Below are 19,911 nucleotides of genomic sequence, written 5' to 3' on the forward strand. Positions count from 1 at the left end.
TCAAGGCTGTATATTGTCACCCTGCTTATTTAACTTATATGAAGAGTACATCATAAGAAATGCTGAACTGGGATGAAGCACAAGCTGGAATCAAGATTTCTGGGAGAAATATCAATAACCTCAGATATGCAGATAACACCACCCTTATGGCAGAAAATGAAGAAGAACTAAAGACCTCTTGATGAAAGAGGAGAGTGAAAAACTTGGCTTAAAACTCAACATTCAGAAAACTAAGATCATGACATCTGGTCCCATCACTTCATGGCAAATAGATGGGGACAAAGTGGAAACAGTGAGAGACTTTATTTGGGGAGGCTCCAAAATCACTGCAGACAGTGACTGCAGCCATGAAATCAAAAGATGCTTGCTCCTTCAAAGAAAAGTTATGACCAACCTAGACAGCTTATTAAAAAGCAGAGACATTACTTTGCCAACAAACATCCATCTAGTCAAAGCTATGGTTTTTCCAGTAGTCATATATGGATGTGAGAGTTGGACCATAAAGAAAGCTGAGTGCTGAAGAATTGATGCTTTTGAACTGTGGTGTTGGAGAAGACTGTGGTGTTGAGAGTCCCTTGGACTGCAAGGAGATCCAACCAGTCCATCCTAAAGGAAATCAGTCCTGAATATTCATTGGAAGGACTAATGCTGAAGCTGAAACTCCAATACTTTAGCCACCTGATGCAAAGAACTGACTCATTTGAAAAGACCCTGATGCTGGGAAAGATGGAAGGAAGGAGAAGGGGACGACAGAGGATGAGATGGTTGGATGGCATCACTGACTCACTAGACATGAATTTGAGTAAACTCCAGGAGTTGGTGATGGACAGGGAGGCCTGGCATGCTGCGGTCCATGGGGTCGCAAAGAGTCGGACACAACTGAGCGACTGAGCTGAACTGAACTGCAGGTATGTTTGACCCAGCAATTCTCACAGCTGATGTGAGTGATATTGTATATATGCATAGATAGACGTGCAAAGCTGTTCAATGCAATTTATGATTTTTTAGCGCTTTTGCAGAGGCTTAATTCACATACCATAAAATTCATCCATTTAAGGTGTACAATTCAAAGGGCTTTGGTAAATGTACAGCTTTCTTCAGCCATGACCACAGTCATCCCAGGAAGAAACCCCACACCTGTTAGCAGTCATTCCCCATCTCCCTCCTCCTACCCCAGCCCTAGGTAGCTACTTTCTGTGTCTATTTGTCTGTTCTGGACATTTCCTGTAAATGGCATCATACAATATGTGATCTTTGTGATTGGCCTTGGTAATTTAGTATAGCATTTTCAAGTTTCTTCCATATTGTATCATCCATCAGTGTTTCATATTTTTTTTTGCTAAATCATACCCATTGTAAAAATGGATTTCATATTTTTAAAATGTGAATGTAAAAATACATTCATTACTTGGTGGACATTTGAGTTTTTTCTGCTTTTTTGGTTATAATGAATAATGCTGATATAAACATTTGTGTATAAGTTTTTGTATGGACATATTTTTCATTCTTCTTAGGTATATAATATATAGGAGTAGGATTGGTAGGTTGTATGGTAATTCTATTTTTCCTGTTTTGAGGAACTATCAAACTCTTCTCCAATATTCCTGTACCATTTTACATTCCTACTAGCAGTAAGTGAGGGGTTCAAATTCTCCACATTCTCTCCAGCACTGGTTATTGTTCATCATTTTTATTATAGGTATCCTAGTAAGTATGAAGTGGTATCACATTGTTGTTTTGATTTGTATTTCTTTAATTACTAATGAAGCTGAGACTCTTTTCATGTGCCTTTTGGCCTTTCATGCATCGTCTTTGGAGAAATGTCTATTAAAATCCTTTGCCCATTTTTAAATTGGATTGTTTGCCACTTTATTATTGAGTTGTAAGGTTTCTTTATATACTCTGGACATAGTTCTTTTATCAAAATGATTTGCAAATATTTTCTCCCAGTGTATGAGTTTGCCTTTTCACTTTCTTGATGGTATCCTTTGAAGCACAAAGTTTAAAATTTTAATATGATCCATTTCCTTTTTTTCCTTCTGTTGCTTGTGCGTTTGTTGCCAAAACTCAGCCTCTGTTCACCGGTGCTGAATAGAAATGCAGACCCAGAGTTTTGGATGAAGTAGAAAAGAGTGGATTTTATTGCTTTGCCAGGCAAAGGGGGCCACAGTGGGCTGCTGCCCTCAAGATTGTATGACCCACCCTGGAGGGGATGGTGAGAAGTTTTTCAGTGTTCAAGGAAAAGGGCATGATCAGCTTGTGGACAATTCTTGGGTTGGTTGGCATCAGGGTGAAGTTTCAAGCATCATCAATTTTCTGGTTTCAACCAGTCTAGAGTCTGTGTTCTTGTTGATAAGCAGTTTTCATCTGGAGGGGTGTGTTTCCCATACAACTTAGGAATGTGTGTCAAGCCTTTATCTATGTCATTCAGGGAAGTGGGAGTTCGGTGATTCTGCTATGTGGCAGAATTATAGTCTGAATCGTTACCAGTTCCCTAGCCCAACAGCCACTCTTCATTTTTGCATCTTCACATTTCCCAGTCATTAATTCTTGAGTCAGCAGTGTACTTCAAAAGACAAGAATACAGGGACTTGTACAGTTTCACTTTTGCTATCTAAAAAACTATTGCCTAATCCAAGGATACAAAGATTTCTTTCAATGTTTTCTTCTAGGAATTTTATAGTTTTAGCTCTAAGATTTAGGTCTATGACCAATTTTAGTTAGGTTTTCATGTACAGTTTGAGGTAAAAGTCCCTCTTCATTCCTTTGTATGTAAATATACAGTCATACCAACGCTGTTGAAAATAATGTTCTTTCTCCATTGAATATCTTGGCATTTTTGTTTTAAGAAATCAATAAGGGACTTATTTCTAGAGTCTCAATTGTATTTCATTAATAGAAGTATCTGTCCTTAGGCTAGTACCACGTCGTCCTGATTACAGGAGCTGACTAGGACTTTGAAAGCAAGAATTGTCAGTCCTCCAACTTTATTCTTTTTAAATATTGTTTTGGCTATTCTGGATCCCTTGCATTTGCATATGAATTTGAGAATCACCTTGTCATTTTGGGGGGAAAAAAAAGCTGGAATTTTAGTAAGGATTTTGTTTAATCTGTAAATCAATTTTTAGGTATTCCCACCTTAACAATGTTAAGTCTTCTGATCCCTGAACATGTAGTGTCATTCCATTTATTTATATTTTCTTTAATATCTTTCAACTAGGTTTCTGTAGTCTTTGGTGTAGATATCTTATACATCTTTTATTAAATTTATTCCTGTTTGTTTTTAATATTAAGTCAAGTGTTTTTCTTAATTTCATTTGGAAATGTTTAACCCTAATGAATACAAATGCAGTCAATTTTTGTATATTGATCTCATATCTTGCAATCTTGCTGAACCTGTTCTATCATATCTTAATGGCTTCCCTAGTATTTTTCTATATATAAAGTCTTGACATCTGCAAATAGAGATAATTTTACTTCTTCCTTTCCAATTTGAATGCCTTTTGAAAATCTTTTTCTTGCCTAATTGACAGAGAGAGAACTTTTAGTACAGTGTTGAACAGAACTGGCAACAGCATTTCCTGAACATCCTTTTCCTCTTCCTGATCTTAAAAGTAAACCATTAAATATTTTACCATTAAGTTTGATGTTAGCTGTGGGGTTTTATAAATGCTCTTTATCAGGCTGAGGAAGTTTCCTTTTATTCCTAGTTTGTTAAGTATTTTCATCATGGAATAGTATTAACTTTGCCAAATGCTTTCTCTGTGTCCATTGAAATGAAAAAGTGTTTTGTCCCTTTTCAGATAAATTACATTGGTAGATTTTTATATGTTGAACCAACCTTGAATTCCTAGGATAAATTATCTTTGACCATGGCATATAATCTCTTTTTACATTGTTGAAATAGGTTGCTAGTATTTCACTGAGGGGTCTTGTGTGCATATTCATATCAGATCAGATCAGATCAGATCAGTCGCTCAGTCGTGTCCGACTCTTTGCAACCCCATGAATCGCAGCACGCCAGGCCTCCCTGTCCATCACCAGCTCCCGGAGTTCACTCAGACTCACATCCATCGAGTCAGTGATGCCATCAGCCATCTCATCCTCTGTCGTCCCCTTCTCCTCCTGCCCCCAATCCCTCCCAGCATCAGAGTCTTTTCCAATTAGTCAACTCTTGGTATGAGGTGGCCAAAGTACTGGAGTTTCAGCTTTAGCATCATACCTTCCAAAGAACACCCAGGGCTGATCTCCTTCAGAATGGACTGGTTGGATCTCTTTGCAGTCCAAGGGACTCTCAAGAGTCTTCTCCAACACCACAGTTCAAAACCATCAATTCTTTGGCACTCAGCCTTCTTCACAGTCCAACTCTCACATCCATACATGACCACTGGAAAAACCATAGCCTTGACTAGATGGACCTTTGTTGGCAAAGTAATGTCTCTGCTTTTGAATATGCTATCTAGGTTGGTCATAACTTTCCTTCCAAGGAGTAAGCGTCTTTTAATTTCATGGCTGCAGTCACCATCTGCAGTGATTTTGGAGCCCAGAAAAATAAAGTCTGACACTGTTTCCACTGTTTCCCCATCTATTTCCCATGAAGTGATGGGACCGGATGCCATGATCTTCGTTTTCTGAATGATGAGCTTTAAGCCAACTTTTTCACTCTCCACTTTCACTTTCATCACAGGCTTTTTATTTCTTCTTCACTTTCTGCCATAAGGGTGGTGTCATCTGCATATCTGAGGTTATTGATATTTCTCCTGGCAATCTTGATTCCAGCTTGTGTTTCTTCCAGCCCAGCATTTTTCATGATGTACTCTGCATATAAGTTAAATAAACAGGGTTTTATTAATAAACAAGTTAAATAAATAATATAAGTTAAATATACAGCCTTGATGAACTCCTTTTCCTATTTGGAACCAGTCTGTTGTTCCATGTCCAGTTCTAACTGTTGCTTCCTGACCTGCATGCAAATTTCTCAAGAGGCAGATCAGGTGGTCTGGTATTCCCATCTCTTTCAGGATTTTCCACAGTTTACTGTGATCCACACAGTCAAAGGTTTTGGCATAGTCAATAAAGCAGAAATAGATGTTTTTCTGGAACTCTCTTGCTTTTTCCATGATCCAGCAGATGTTGGCAATTTGATCTCTGGTTCCTCTGCCTTTTCTAAAACCAGCTTGAACATCAGGAAGTTCACGGTTCACATATTGAGGAAGCCTGGCTTGGAGAATTTTGAACATTACTTTACTAGCGTGTGAGATGAGTGCAATTGTGCGGTAGTTTGACCATTCTTTGGCATTGCCTTTCTTTGGGATTGGAATGAAACCTGACCTTTTCCAGTCCTGTGGCCACTGCTGAGTTTTCCAAATTTGTCGGCATATTGAGTGCAGCACTTTCACAACATCATCTTTCAGGATTTGAAATAGCTCAACTGAAATTCCATCACCTCCACTAGCTTTGCTTGTAGTGATGCTTTCTAAGGCCCACTTGACTTCACATTCCAGGATGTCTGGCTCTAGGTGAATGATCACACCATCATGATTATCTGGGTCGTGAAGATCTTTTTTGTGCAGTTCTTCTGTGTATTCTTGCCATCTCTTCTTAATATCTTCTGCTTCTGTTAGGTCCATACCATTTCTGTCCTTTATCAAGCCCATCTTTGCATGAAATGTTCCTTTGGTATCTCTGATTTTCTTGAAGAGATCCCTAGTCTTTCCCATTCTGTTGTTTTCCTCTATTTCTTTGCACTGATCGCTGAAGAAGGCTTTCTTATCTCTTCTTGCTATTCTTTGGAACTCTGCATTCAGATGTTTATATCTTTCCTTTTCTCCTCTGCTTTTCACTTCTTTTCACAGCTATTTGTAAGGCCTCCCCAGACAGCCATTTTGCTTTTTTGCATTTCTTTTCCATGGGGATGGTCTTGATCCCTGTGTCCTGTACAATGTCACGAACCTCATTCCATAGTTCATCAGGCACTCTATCTATCAGATCTAGGCCCTTAAATCTATTTCTCACTTCCACTGTATAATCATAAGGGATTTGATTTAGGTCATACCTGAATGGTCTAGTGGTTTTCCCTACTTTCTTCAATTTAAGTCTGAATTTGGCAATAAGGAGTTCATGGTCTGAGCCACAGTCAGCTCCTGGTCTTGTTTTTGCTGACTGTATAGAGCTTCTCCATCTTTGGCTGCAAAGAATATAATCAATCTGATTTCGGTGTTGACCATCTGGTGATGCCCATGTATATATGATATAGCATATTTTCTAAAAGTGACAATTTTGAAATAACCTTAATGTCCTAAATGACAATTTTTAAATAACCTAAATCAGTAGGGGAGTAGTTGCATAAGCTACATTGCAATGTAAATGAAAAATAAGGAGAGCTATATATACATGGATAGAAGACATAGCCTGCTTTTCTTAAAAAAAATGTGGTATAATACAATACTCACATGCTTTTCCTAACACTTAAATAAAATATAGGCAAAACATATACTGTGTGATATTTTCATATTTGTATTTGTGTAGACATTGGTATAAGCAGTAAAATATCTGAATGAATATACATCAATCAGACTGATAGTGGCAGTTCCCACAGGGGATCGGAGTGGGATTTGCCTGTATTAAAATTTTTATAATGGGGAAATATACATGTATATTTCTGTAAATTTAAAATACATAAATGTTTACAAACCTAAAAATTAACTCACTGATACATATAAACCCATGTCTTAACAAATTTTACTGTGATCCAACCAGTCCATTCTAAAGGAGATCAGCCCTAGGTGTTCTTTGGAAGGAATGATGCTAAAGCTGAAAACTCCAGTACTTTGGCCACCTCATGTGAAGAGTTGACTCATTGGAAAAGACTCTGATGCTGGGGGGGATTGGGGACAGGAGGAAAAGGGGACGACAGAGGATGAGATGGCTGGATAGCATCACCGACTCGATGGATGTGAGTCTGAGTGAACTACAGGAGGTGGTGATGGACAAGGAGGCCTGGTGTGCTGATTCATGGGGTCGCAAAGAGTCGGACACGACTGAGCGACCGAACTGAACTGAACTGAAGGGAAACTTCTGTTAGCCCATAACACAGTCCTGTTATTACCACACAAACATAGAAGCAGTTGGTACAATTAAAACTGTGTCAGCTAAAAACTGGTAATAAATTTAGAAGGAGAATTAGTATAGGATCAACACAGATATACTGCAATAGGAAAAGGAGGAAAGGGACAAGAACAAATGACCAGTGTAAAGAAAAAAAAAACTCACCAGCAAAATATTACCAAGGAGAAGCTGAAAATTATTATCCAATATTATTGCTGTAAATTCCAAAAACTGATTAAGTAATAGCCTCAATGAAAGAACTCATTGGTAAGACATGAGAGCTCAAGGAACAGCCAGTGAAGCAACAGAGGGAAATGAAATGAGACTCAGCTGAGGAAAAGGGCAGAGGAAGAAAATGAGTCCATTACAGAAAGCACGTCTGCATGGATTCAAAGGAAAGGGACACCGCTGAGAACACAGTGAGAAGCATGGAGGACAGGACTGAGAAAAACGAGCAAAGCAGAGTGGAAATAAAGAATCAGAGGGGTAAGAAACTGAATGAGCGTTATGGAAGAAAAAGCGGGTCAAACATAAATAATTTGGTATCCCTGAGGAAAGGACACTAACAGATTGATAATATATATATATTTTCAGTGGCAGAAGGAAATGTATTTCCTTCTCCAGAGATCTTCACAACCCAGGAATTGAACCTGCATCTCCTGAATTTCAGGCAGACTCTTTACCACTGAGCCATCTGGGACATCCCGTGGACAAAGGAGCCAGGCGGGCTGTAGTCCACAGTATCACAAAAGAGTTGGACACGACTTAGCAACTTAACAACAACATATATATACATGTGTATATATATATTATGTATGTATGTATACATATATGTATGTATGTATATATATGTATGTATATATAGTATATTTTACTATATTACAATTCAGAAGCTATAATTTTCTTTGAGTCCATCTCAAAGAGAACTAACTTGAGGCAAGCAAGAATCTGCTGGAAAAACTGGAAAAAGGACACATAGTGAACATTAAATTAATTTTTAGGACTAAAATAACTGCAGGAATTATCTTAGAGTGCAAAAGATAAATGTAAATTAACAGTGTAGAAATGATTCAGTAAATATTGAAGGGCAGTGTAAGAGAATGAAGGGCAATGTATTATGTTGATTTCCTCATCTTTTAATATCCAGAGATTAAAATAGTTTATAGCTGATAAGTCATGTATTAGAAGTGTAAATATAATTAAAGGTTTACAGGAAAACATCAAAATAAAAAAGAGAGAACAGTGAACTAAAATGGATGGATGAGGGAAAAACAGAGCTAAGATACTGACCCACACACCATGTTAGCCATGAGAAGCATGACTGCCATTAAACTGCTCTGAGATTTTTGTGTTGTCTGGGAGAAAAGAAGTATGATGATCTCAGTAGATGCAAAAAAACACTTGATTAACTTCAGTACCTCTTTATAACACAACTCTTAACAAACTAGGGAAAAAGAGGATTTCCCTAACCTGATAAATGATGCCTATCATATTCTCACTGCTGACATCATTTTCAGTGGGAAAATTCCCTTCCTCCAACTTCATGAATAAGACAAGGATGTCACTATCTCATGTGGCCCACAATGTGGTTTTGTAAGTTCCAGCCAGAATGGCAAAAGGAGAAGAAATCCAAGGCATAAAGATCAGAAAGGAAGAAACAAAACTGTCATTCGGGCACATTTCAGTTAGCAACATAGAAACCCAGCTAAAATACACAAATTATTATAAATGATAAAAGTGTTAGAAAGACAGTCAACTATAGGATATATTGAGTTGGCCAAAAAGTTCATTTGCATTTTTACGGGAGTCTTTGACCGATCCAATATCTTATAGTATCAATATACTTTCTACCATATCCTTTTATAACTTTAAAATTTTGCACCTTGGGTACACATTGCCAGACAAAACTCTTAATTATTTTAAAGTTGACCCTGATCTTTTAAAACTATATACGGTATTCTGTTGGCATAAAATGATGTGCATATGTTTATACGCATTAAAAGTTGCTGAAAAGGCTGGTCATCAAAAATAAGGATAATTTTCAATGTTTGTTTTTAGTTTTTCCCCTTTTGTTGGTTTGAATTATCATGTACTATATTTATAATGAAAATTGAGCCATGTTTACTATGAGAAAATGAGGAAATAAACTGCTCAAAATAGATTTCCATAATCTCTGCATACTTGGGCCAGAAATTTCTCATTTTTAAAACTCCCCTGCTGATTCTGATGATCACATTTGGGAACTACAGGGGTAGGATTTATCGTCTAATTTGGGATCATCAGCTAAATTGCTGAAGCAAATGTGTATTACCTTTGTCTAAAACCCAAATGTAAACCAAAACCAAGTGATTACCAGCCTACATTTCAGAATCTCGCTATTATGTTGGGCTCATTAATTGACGCAGTTGCCCTGTTAACCAGGCTTTTGCCAGCCCCTGACTTCCTCCCTGGCAGCCTCAGTCATTTCCTTCCAGAACTTCACTAACCACCTGCCGTATTGGGCATGTGTGGGGTCAGAGCATGGGCGGAAGGCCCTGGCCTCTGAGGGACCCCATTATACTTGGAAATACTCAGGGAAATGGACAGAAGTATTCACTGCAGTGGTTGCAGAAAAGTCCAAAGGGCAATGAAAGCAGGAAATGATACCTGGTGACAAGGCAGTGGTTTTGTCATAGGGCAAGTAGCCCAGTTTCTGCCGTCATCCCATAGAACCAGGGACAAAGTTCAGCAAAGATGGAAGGAACCTAGTAGATGGTGTGGCCGGGGGCATTTAGCACCCGTGCTCCAGGGCAGTGCTCTTCACACACAACTCCAGGCTCGTAGTTTACTGGGGCTGCTGCAGCCAAGTACCACAGGGAGGCATAAACAGGAGACACACACGGTCTCAGTTTGGGGGGTGGTAGTCTGAGATCAGTTGTTGGCAGTGTTGGTTTCTCATGCAGGTGAGAAAGAATCTGTCCCATGCCTCTCTCCTGCTTCTGGTGTTTTGCTGGCAGTCTTCAGCTTGTAAGAGGCATCATCTTGATCTCCACTTCGTGATTATACAGAGTTCTCCCTGTGTACATGTCTGTGTCCAGTCTTCCTCTTGTTATAATTGCACCAGTCATATAGGACTGGGGACCCACCTGCTCCAATATGACCTTGTCTTAACTAATGTCGTCTGCAACAGCCCAGTTTCCAATAAGGTCACATTCTGAGGTCCTGGGGCTTAGGACTCCATCATATGGATTTGGGGGTGGGAGGCACCTAGTTCAACTCGTAACACATGCAAATGGTGCTCTCTGGAATTTGGGCAGCCAGGATATTCTGGCTATAGAAGAACACTTCTTATTAGTTGACCAGCTTGATTTCTCAGAGCTCTGAAGTCACCATGGGGATGGAGCAGCGGGTTTTGGTGGGGGTTGCTGTGAGCCTCTACTGGCGGGTGGAGGTATGTTGGCTCACCTGTGTGTTATCTGTCAATACAGGTTATATTGAAGCTGCCATCATTCCAGCTGGAGCTCGAAGGATTCGTGTGGTGGAGGATAAACCTGCCCACAGTTTTCTGGGTAAAACAAAAATGTTTGACTCATAGTTTATGTTCTGAACACTGATTTGGACGATAAAGCTGCTAATTTGGGTCAGCGAAATGCTGACACGGTGCTCTCAGGCCACTGATTCTAACTCATATTTTAGGCATGGTGAGCAATCAGCAGGTACCAAGCAGTACTGTCGTGTTTGGCTAAAGTGCAGCCAACCCCAAGGTGGATGAGGGGAGGGGCTGAATAGGAACCACCAGCTTTGGACAGGAAGGCAGGTGATAGAAGAGTGAATGAAGGAAGTTGTAAGGAATTGGGGTAGCCTAAGTCCCCCAAAGTAACTCCAGGAGCGCTCAGGCAGCCAGAGCCTGAGCAGCAAGGGTGCAGCACCCAACTTGTGGGAGCTCCTGTAGGCTGTGGATGGCTCTCGGTGTGACTCGTTATCTGGAAAAAGAATAACTGCTCTCAATCTAATGGAAACCCAAAAGAACACTGGTTTCACGAAGTACTGTGTGCCCCAAATTCCCAGTGCCAACTGCATGGATGGTTGCTCATCTTTCTGTAGAAGGATTAAGTTGCATTCCGCACTGGTCTTCATTGCCTTCGACAGAGCTGACAAAACTGTGCTTAAAGCCCAAGCATTGTTCCGTTTAGCCCCTTCTTCACCAAAGATCCTCTGAGTGTGTCCTAAACTCAATTCTCAGGCTCTCCATGAGTCCCCGAAAGGTCCACCTTGTGCTCAGGTTCCAGGGTAGTACTAGTGCTGAGCGGACACACAGCTGTTCTGAATGCTGCCTCGCACAGGGCCTGCCTCTGGCCTGAGCTCACTGGGATGGGACGTGCTGTGCCCCTGTCCCCCCAGCCCTGCTCCCGTGTTCCTGTCTTGGGCTGGATTTCGCATGGAGGTGGCTAACCTCCTACCCAGGCACCCCTCTCAAGCGTCCTCATGTTGTATCTCCCCATCTGTGTGGCAAGGTGCTGTTTGAGATGTTTTTTATGTAAGACATGATCTTTTTCTGGCTTCAAACTTAAGAATTAAGCTATTTTGGCTAAAATGAGGTTTACTCATGAAACGCTTTTATTTCAACCTTTATCACTGATTTTTAAAAACATGGCTTTGTCCACATTCTTTGCTTTGTAGATATAAAAGTATCTAAGTCTTTCTTTGAAATGGTCTCCACTTGAAAAACCCAAAGTCTGATGAGATGGATGCAGACCAAACCTCTAGTAGGCAGGTGTGCAGTGAAGACCACCATCCTATAGAGGAGTTGCAAACCACTTACAGATACCAAGATAGCCCTCTCACACCTGACTTGGGAGCGGGCACAGGAGCTCCTGTTTCTAAGTGCCTACACCAGGCTCGTGGGCAAGCAGCCCCCAGGGGTCCCTACTGGGTCCCAGACAGCCCTGCCCCCTCCCAACTCTCTCACCTGCCGCCCATCCATCCGCGTCCTGGAAGCCATAATGGACATTGCTCTTCCTGCTGCCAGCCTGGGACATGCTGTTCCTCAGGTTGGCATCCACATTGGTCTCCATCAGCCCTGTGGTTTTTCCCACGCTGGCTCGGTCCAGCCTGGCACTCTTCTCTGCAGCCATCCCAGCTGTTGCTTTACAAATAGAGCGATGCTCATAAATGCTTTCCAAAACAGGGCCTACCCTGCTCTCCGCAACTTTTTCAAAGTGACAGCCTTTTTACTAGATTCTCGAAGAACACCAGCCCCTTCTTTCTGCCCATCTAAGGAAATTTTGTCAACTTTATCAGCGTTTGTTTTGGGGTCCCATCACCCAGTATCATGGCAAAAGTTAGCGTTTCCAACTGGTCCATTGGCCCTCCCCTACCTGGAGATGTTTCTGCTCCCCAGAAGCATTGGGCCTCTGTGGGAATCTGACATCACCTTTGACCTTTATCTTATTCAAAACTCATGATCCTGGTATCTCAGGTGCTGGCACAATTCCAAGGTCAGTTTCCTGGTCCTTCCATAAAGCACCAGTAGGTGCCCTGAAAGTAAGTTCCTCAGCTTCCTGTCCTGCCCTTAAGACTTCCCAGCATCATTCCTCCAGCCCCAGGTATCTGGTAAAGGTGGGAACATGATCCTTACGTGTGCTTTTCTGTGTGATAGAATAGACAGAAGGTTGTCAGAATCCTTTAGATTCCCTCGACATCTAATTCCTGTAGTGAAGATGAGTTTTCACTGGAACTTGTTAGGGCCAACAAGTAACCCCTTGTGGATGCCACCGGGGGGAGCCAGCTTTTTCATGGTGGTCCCTCTCTGCCCCTGATGCCGAGGGCCACACCTTCCAATAACAACCCTGACACTGACATGGTGAGTCCCAGTCATTGAGCTCTGCTCAGCTTTGAAGACCTGACCCCTGATCCCCAAATACCAGAGTATTGCTGTGCCTAATCACTGAGGAGGAAACCGGGGCTCTGGGAGTTCAGCTGCTCATCCAAGCTTCTCTCCAGCTTAGCCGGCTGCAGCTCATGGAGGCGTCAGTCACAGCCAGAGATTGGATGGAGGTAGTTTTTCACTGGAGAATGTGTTAAACCTGCCCGTTGCTACTGCTTTGACATGTGGATTTCAGAGAAGCATGTGTCCATCTTAGGAGATAGGGTCAATGTCTCAGGACGAATTCTCAGCTCCCTAGAAGCACTGAACCTCCTTGGGAGGTTGGAGCCAGACTCTGCCACCTTATCTGCAAATCACAGTTCCAGTGTTCCAGGGCCTGGTGTGCACACAAGGGAGATCAGAAGGTGGTCCATGCGCGATATGTTTCTAAAGTCAGTTCAAACAAGCCTCGTTTCCATCCAGGGCTGGGTGCTTTGGATATCGACCCTGTGTAACTTTGAGTTGCTCTCCCATTTGCGGGAGCAGTTCCTGAAGAATTCACCCCACCTACCTTCAACCCACGCTGCCTGGCTTTCTGCTCGAAACCACCTGGAACAGGAAATGCCTCTGCAGTTTGCATCCATAGCTGAGAGCGGAGCTGGCAGAACTCCGAGTGGAAATAAAAGGAGCTGACTCAACGCCAGGATGAGAAGTAGGTTGAATGTGGGTCAAGTCTTCCAGTGGAGTCCAGGAGGCAGAGAGACAGAAAGGAGCCTGGCTTCTTCACAGTGCTGAGCGAGAGGTGGGCATGCGGACACAGTCTGACCTGTGTCTGCCTCTGGGCAGTCCAGAGAGGAGCCGGGCCATCCCGCAGGAATGCCCCCTCCCCAGTCCCTGAAAAGGCTCAGGATCTCCCGCGGTGCCCGGAAGTCCAGGAACATCGTGTCAATGTCTGCAGAGAGACAGGAGGGCCGGATGGAAACAGACGGTCCCCACGTGACCTCACACTTCGGGCCGTTTTGAGGAGGTTTGGCTCTACCGTGGTAGCAGGGGAAGGCGTGTACTCATCTTAATCCCGCGAGTTTCTTCAGCTGTTGAAAGGCTTCTAGTAGCTCCTAAGCAAAACACACAAAAGCAAGTACTGCTGCATTTGGGGCAGGGTTTAAACATCCAACTTCTGGCTGAGGCAGGACCAGCAAGTGAAAATATCCTCCCCAGCGAATCTGAATTTCTGACATTACAGATAGGATCACGTTGCTCTGGAATCCCCTTTGTTCTTAACTCCATTATTTCTTTGTCAGAGCAGAGCATTTGTGGGAAGCCTGGCGTGCTGCAGTCCATGGGGTTGCAAAGAGTCAGATACCACTGAGCGACTGAGCAACAACTTAACAGCCCCTGTTGAGTTTCTCAGCCTAAAGATTCTAATTTCAAATACAAATTCACCTTAAAATGCTTACAGATGAAGGGGGCTTGCAAATACCATTGATGCCAAGGATCGAGAGGAACAGGAATTTCTAGAGACCAAAACTTGTTTAATTTCGGAGGGCTTCTTTAAGGAACAGAATGCATTTTGTATACAGCCTTGGAAAGGGCCCCACGAGGGGCTCTGGAGCTTCCCCTGGGTTGTGCAAACCCTGCTCTGGTAAGCTCGCTCTGGGGGGCTGCTGCAGACGGGCCAGGAGCGACCTGCACGCCTGTTCTCTAGGGCTGATGTGGCCCCACAGGGTGGTTTTCTCATCAGACTCCACACTGAACCTGTCCACTATCAGTGATGTTCAGATCTTGAGATTCCAGCAGACTTTCTGAGGCTGCAGTCGTACTCTTCTGAAAGGATGTAAGGTGCTAATGTCCAGTTTTAGCAGGAAGTTCAGAATTCCAGCGTGGACCATAGCAGCCTGTAGATTTTGGATTTACTGCCTCAATGACTCACCCCAGAGTCAGCAGGCTTGCAGCAATCCCCATGATTCTTGGAACGGATGGCCTCCTACTTAGAATTCTGCCTCTGAGTTTTCCTCCCTTGCAAAATGCATGAAGGATTGTCATCATGAGCCCGCTGTCCCGAGGAAGTGGTCAGATGAGGGGGTCAAGTAGCAGTGGTAAAACTGGCTGCATGTTCTAGAAGCTTGTAGCTGCCGTGCAGACGGCCACAGCCAACCTTGGACAGGCAAAGTTTCTTCTTTTGGGGGCCATGAGAGCCCACCGGCCCCCCCATACACATACCCTCTGAAGCTGTGACAGTGAGATTTTACCGATTCAGCAGCCCAGGCCTGGACCTCCAAGGCTCAGACAGGTGTGAGAGTGCCCAGCAGCAGGGTGTGGATGGGAAGGCTGATAGTTTGTGTCTCTTCCCAGCTCTGCATTCACAGAGCTCACGTGGCTCGCTGAAATCTGCCACGAGGGCGCGTTTACAGCTTGAGTAGTGACAAGCAGTGGAAATCTAGGCTGCTTTCTCCAGAGCCTGTCCCCAGCACTGTGCCGTCAGGCGCGTTCCTCCCCCTCCTGCTCCTTGCCCTTCTGGAATCACGGGGGAGCCACTGCCTGCCTCTCTCACTCGCCCCCTGTCTTCCCTGGCCGTGTTCACCCCTCTGTGACCTCCCCCGCCCAGCCTGTGGACCGCCTATGGAAACGTCTCCTCCCCTCAACCCTACCACCCCACAGGACCCTGCCCTCATGGTGAGAGGGTGGCACATGCCCAGCACCCGCAGGCTCTGTTCCTGGGGGGACCCACGGTGGGTGCCTCTGCCCGCAGGAATAGGGCTTCCCCAGGCGGTCCCCACACCTCTGTGTGCCGTTTCTGTGGATGGGTTATAATTGGCTCCAGCTGTGCCCTCCTGCACTTTTTCCAGTTCTTCCCACTCTTGACCTCCCCGATGCTTGCCTTTTGGCACGAGAGTGGCGTGGTTTTCAGTTCATAATCCAATAAGTCCTGTTAAAGCACCTTGGAAACAAGGCCAAGTAAGAAAGAGCCACCTCACCCTGAACAAGTACTGGGCAGGGCAGGGTCCCGGAGAGGGGTTAAGGCCTGGAGGGAGTGTGCCTTTCTGAGTCTCAGAGGGTACTAAGCTGACATCAGTAAGGATCCTAGGGTGACTTCTAGAAATCCATACTAGTCATTTTCTTTCTCAACCTGCCCTGCTTCTATCATGGTTAATGTTTTTCAAAAACCAACCTCCAAATGTGACATGTGGAAGCTAGACCCAGTCCTCGGGTTCTGAGTATTGCCTTCAGGTGCCGCTGGGCCCAGGGGCATAAAACTGTGGGAAATGATGCCTGTATCCAGCCCTGCTGTCCTGCCTCAGTGCACTGTCGTCTGAGGGCCTCTTGCCACGCACTGGCAGACTCGATATATCGAGTCCCTGGGCAACTTTGGGAAAGAGAGCTGCTTCTTCCCAAGGTGAATGCAAGTGTTACAATCGACTCTTCATGTCCCAAGTTGGGTGGTGGACCCACTTCTGGAGCTGAGGAGGAGTTTAGGGTCAGCCTCCCATGACTGGGGAAAAAAACATCCCCAGAAGCTCCTCTGGGGGGTGTTACTTGCAGAAGGACAGAGAGATGTCAGGGAGCAACACACTCAGTTCAGTTCAGTCGCTCAGTAGTGTCTGATTCTTTGCGACCCCATGAACTGCAGCACGCCAGGCCTCCCTGTCCATCACCAACTCCCAGAATCCACCCAAATCCATGTCCACTGAGTCAGTGATGCCATCCAACCATCTCATCCTCTGTCGTCCCCTTCTCCTCCTGCCCTCAATCTTGCCCAGCATCATGGTCTTTTCCAATGAGTCAGCTCTTCACACAAGGTGGCCAAAGTATTGGAGTTTCTGCTTCAACATCAGTCCTTCCAATGAACACCCAGGACTGATCTCCTTTAGGATGGACTGGTTGGATCTCCTTGCAGTCCAAGGGACTCTCAAGAGTCTTCTCCAACACCACAGTTCAAAAGCCCTAAAGTGGAGCAAGGCCAGGCCCAGCCAGGGCCACTGAGTGCAGGAGTCAACTAGGGCGCGAGCGCAGGCTGAGATGGGAGGGGCGGGCCGCCCCAGTGTGCCCTGGTCTCTGTGAGGGAAAGAGGCTCTGGGGGTGGCCCCAGAGTGACGGTGGTCCCCAGCTTTACAGAAACTCACTCTGCTCATCTCGCTGATTCCAAGTTACAGAGATTCTCAACCCGCTCAAGCATCCCAGCCCAGTGACAATGACAATAAGCCTCCCCTCTCCTTCTCCACCTCTGCAGCCTCTCTCTGTCACCTCCTCTTGATTCTCTGCATGGGCAGAGTGCCTCCCTCCCCACCCGAACACCCCCACTCTGCACAGAAACTGAGCTTATCAAGGAGCCAGGGAGCAAGTCCAAGCTGCCAGGCGCTCCAGCCGCCTCTGCTCCCTGCTGTCTCAGTTCCGGGCCTCCCCTCCAGAAGGCCTTCCCCAGCAGGCCCAGTCTCTGCCCACACACACACATGAGCCCTGGACTGGCCTCTGTCTCAGAGCTTCTGCAAGTGTCTCATGTTTATCTGTCTTCTCGCCCACCTCGCTTTCAAACCCTGAGCTCCCGAGGGCAGGAGCTGTGTCTTCAGCACCAGCTACAAGGCCCTCAGAAAGTGGTAAGAAAACAGTTGTCCAAACCTTCAGAGGAAGTGAAAGAGCAGTGAACACCCATGCACCCGTTGCTAGATACCCCAATAGCTAATATGGCCGAAAGTACTTGTAGGTTGGTAGTTCACTGGAAGCTGTGGAAAACCACAAGCTTAGGTGTTTTTATGAGGATATGTAGAACATGAGGCATCACAGTGATCTGAGGTTGGAATGTGTTCTCTGGGAGAATGTGACATTTGCACATTCCAGTGTCTGTCGTAAAACTCTAGACTTGTGCTGTGACCTAACGAACGTGGGACCTTGGTCTATTTAGGTTCAGGCCTCCACGTGACAATAGCTGTGTGACTTCAGGCAGGTTACTGAACCCCCCGTGCCCCCATTTCCTCATCTGTGAGAAAGAAGACCGTAATCCTTTACCTTAGAGCACTGTTGGGAAGGTCAAATGGGTACTAGCATACAGAGAAGCTAACCCAGAGAATGTGCCCCTTAAATGGGGACTTGCAGGGCTGGCTGAGGAAGAGAAAAAGGAGCAGAACTTGTGAGTATCCCAACAGACTCGCTTCCTTCCAGTAGCCAGGAGATCCCAAGAGTGGGCAGAATTCTTTGACGGGAAACATTGGGTGCTAAGCGCTGGAGCGTTCTCTTTTCGAAGCCATTCCTGGAGCCCTGTAATCCGCAGCCACGTGCTGCACAGCCACCCTCACTGAGTGCGGCCCCTCCTGGAAGCTGTCCTACTGGGAGGCAGCCCTACCCAGAGCCCTCGGTTTCTCCTGGTGGTTCCTGTAAATGCGGAATGCTGAGCCTGCACCTCCCCCTCGGGGCAGGGGAGCCAGCCGGGACCACCATGTCCTGCAGACCAGGAAACAGAGGGCAGCACCCCCAGCTGCTTGTGGCCTGACCAGGATTGAACCCATCAGGTCCTAACTCAGCCCAGGGCTCGTGGGTTCAGGCTTAACTGAAACTACTTGTGGGTTTCAACTCTCATTATCCAAAACTGGTATTATATGTGGGCATTTTGTTTCTGACCATATAAGCAAAGAGTGGGGCACCTGATTTCACTGATTCTAGACTGAGCAGGGTTCAGGGGTGCTGGCAAAGAATGTGGCATTGGACTTGGGGTACACAGAGAATTTTATGTTTTGAGTGACATAAAGACTTGCTATTGACTATTTTCATTTACCGCCTTCTCTTACATGTCAGAGTAGGTTCTATAATCATTGGTTACTTTCCTGAATAACAAAGCAAAACAAACCTAAAAAGCCCAGAATTTCACTGTAGAATGCTCTCTCATGAGAACCACATGACTCTAAAGCCTGAGTGAGGAAAAAACAAAGAAATTACGGGTGAGCAGTCGGATGATAATAAATACATGGCTTGTATGGAAAACCAAATCTTTGCTATAGCCAGTCAGCAGAATGTCAGTTCCATGTCAGTTCCAACACGCTGAGAGAGCAAAGTGTGAAACTGGCAGAGGCCATGAGGCTGAGCGCCCCTGCCACTCCTGAGGCATCAGCTGACTTACTGCCACGTCTGTCTGTAAGCAGCTCTGGATGGGAGACTCCCATCTTTATAGAAGGGCACTTGCTTCTTGAAGGAGCATCTACTTCACTAATCTGGGGCTATCAGATCCTTAAGGGACACTAGAGTTAGGCTGCCCTCTAAGAAGCCCCAGGTAGGTAAGAGTGAAATGAATGATGAATTTTGCTAAAGCTGCAAAACCTGTTTTGGAGACTTGGACATGTTGAAATAGAATCCATTCATCCAGCTGAAAACCCTCTACTTTGTAAGTCTAGCGAAATATGATAGGGCTGTGTGTGGCTGTCTGCGTCCTCTGGCACTCCTTCCCACACCCGCTCCGTGTGAGCTGGTTCTGAGACACCAGCCCATGCTCAGAGGTGCAGGAGCCCAGGCAGCTGAGCTCAGGGACCTGGGGTCAGGAGCCGTTCTCTGCCCATGAGCCAGTCTTCTGTTCTCAGAGAAAGCTCCCTTTCTCTCAGGGCAGGCCTCCCTCTTGTCCCCTGTGGAGGCGGAGCATGAGCCCTCCAACCCACCCCTCAAGACACCCTGACTCCCTTCAAACACAGGCTGACTCCCCCAATTCCGTGGCATTCCATTTTCTTTCTAGCTCTCAAAGACTCCAGTAAGAGATCCATCAACAGTGACTGGAAGATAGAGCTCCCTGGAGAGTTCCAGATTGCAGGCACAACTGTCCGCTACGTTCGAAGGGGCCTGTGGGAGAAAATTTCTGCCAAGGGACCGACCAAAATGCCGCTGCATCTGATGGTAATTTGCTGCGCTTTTGTGTTTGTCCTGAGTTGGTTGGGTCCAAGAGATCTACCAGCTGACTTCCTCCCTGGGGCCCTATGGGAGGAGGT

At 45.0% G+C, this 19,911-nt stretch overlaps 1 protein-coding gene across 4 annotated transcripts in view; it reads left to right on the forward strand.

Annotated features, from left to right (window-relative positions):
* The window catches only part of ADAMTS17 (ADAM metallopeptidase with thrombospondin type 1 motif 17), a 406,417-nt gene that overhangs the window by 300,415 nt on the left and 86,091 nt on the right, over positions 1–19,911 (forward strand). For all 4 annotated transcript variants that reach the window (XM_070358154.1, XM_070358156.1, XM_070358155.1 and 1 more), the window contains 2 exons: positions 10,575–10,655; positions 19,662–19,819. In XM_070358154.1, the coding sequence (XP_070214255.1) occupies positions 10,575–10,655; positions 19,662–19,819 (239 nt within the window). The remainder of the gene's footprint in view (positions 1–10,574; positions 10,656–19,661; positions 19,820–19,911) is intronic.

The sequence above is a fragment of the Bos mutus genome, chromosome 21 (assembly GCF_027580195.1).
Source record: "Bos mutus isolate GX-2022 chromosome 21, NWIPB_WYAK_1.1, whole genome shotgun sequence".
NCBI lineage: Eukaryota > Metazoa > Chordata > Mammalia > Artiodactyla > Bovidae > Bos > Bos mutus.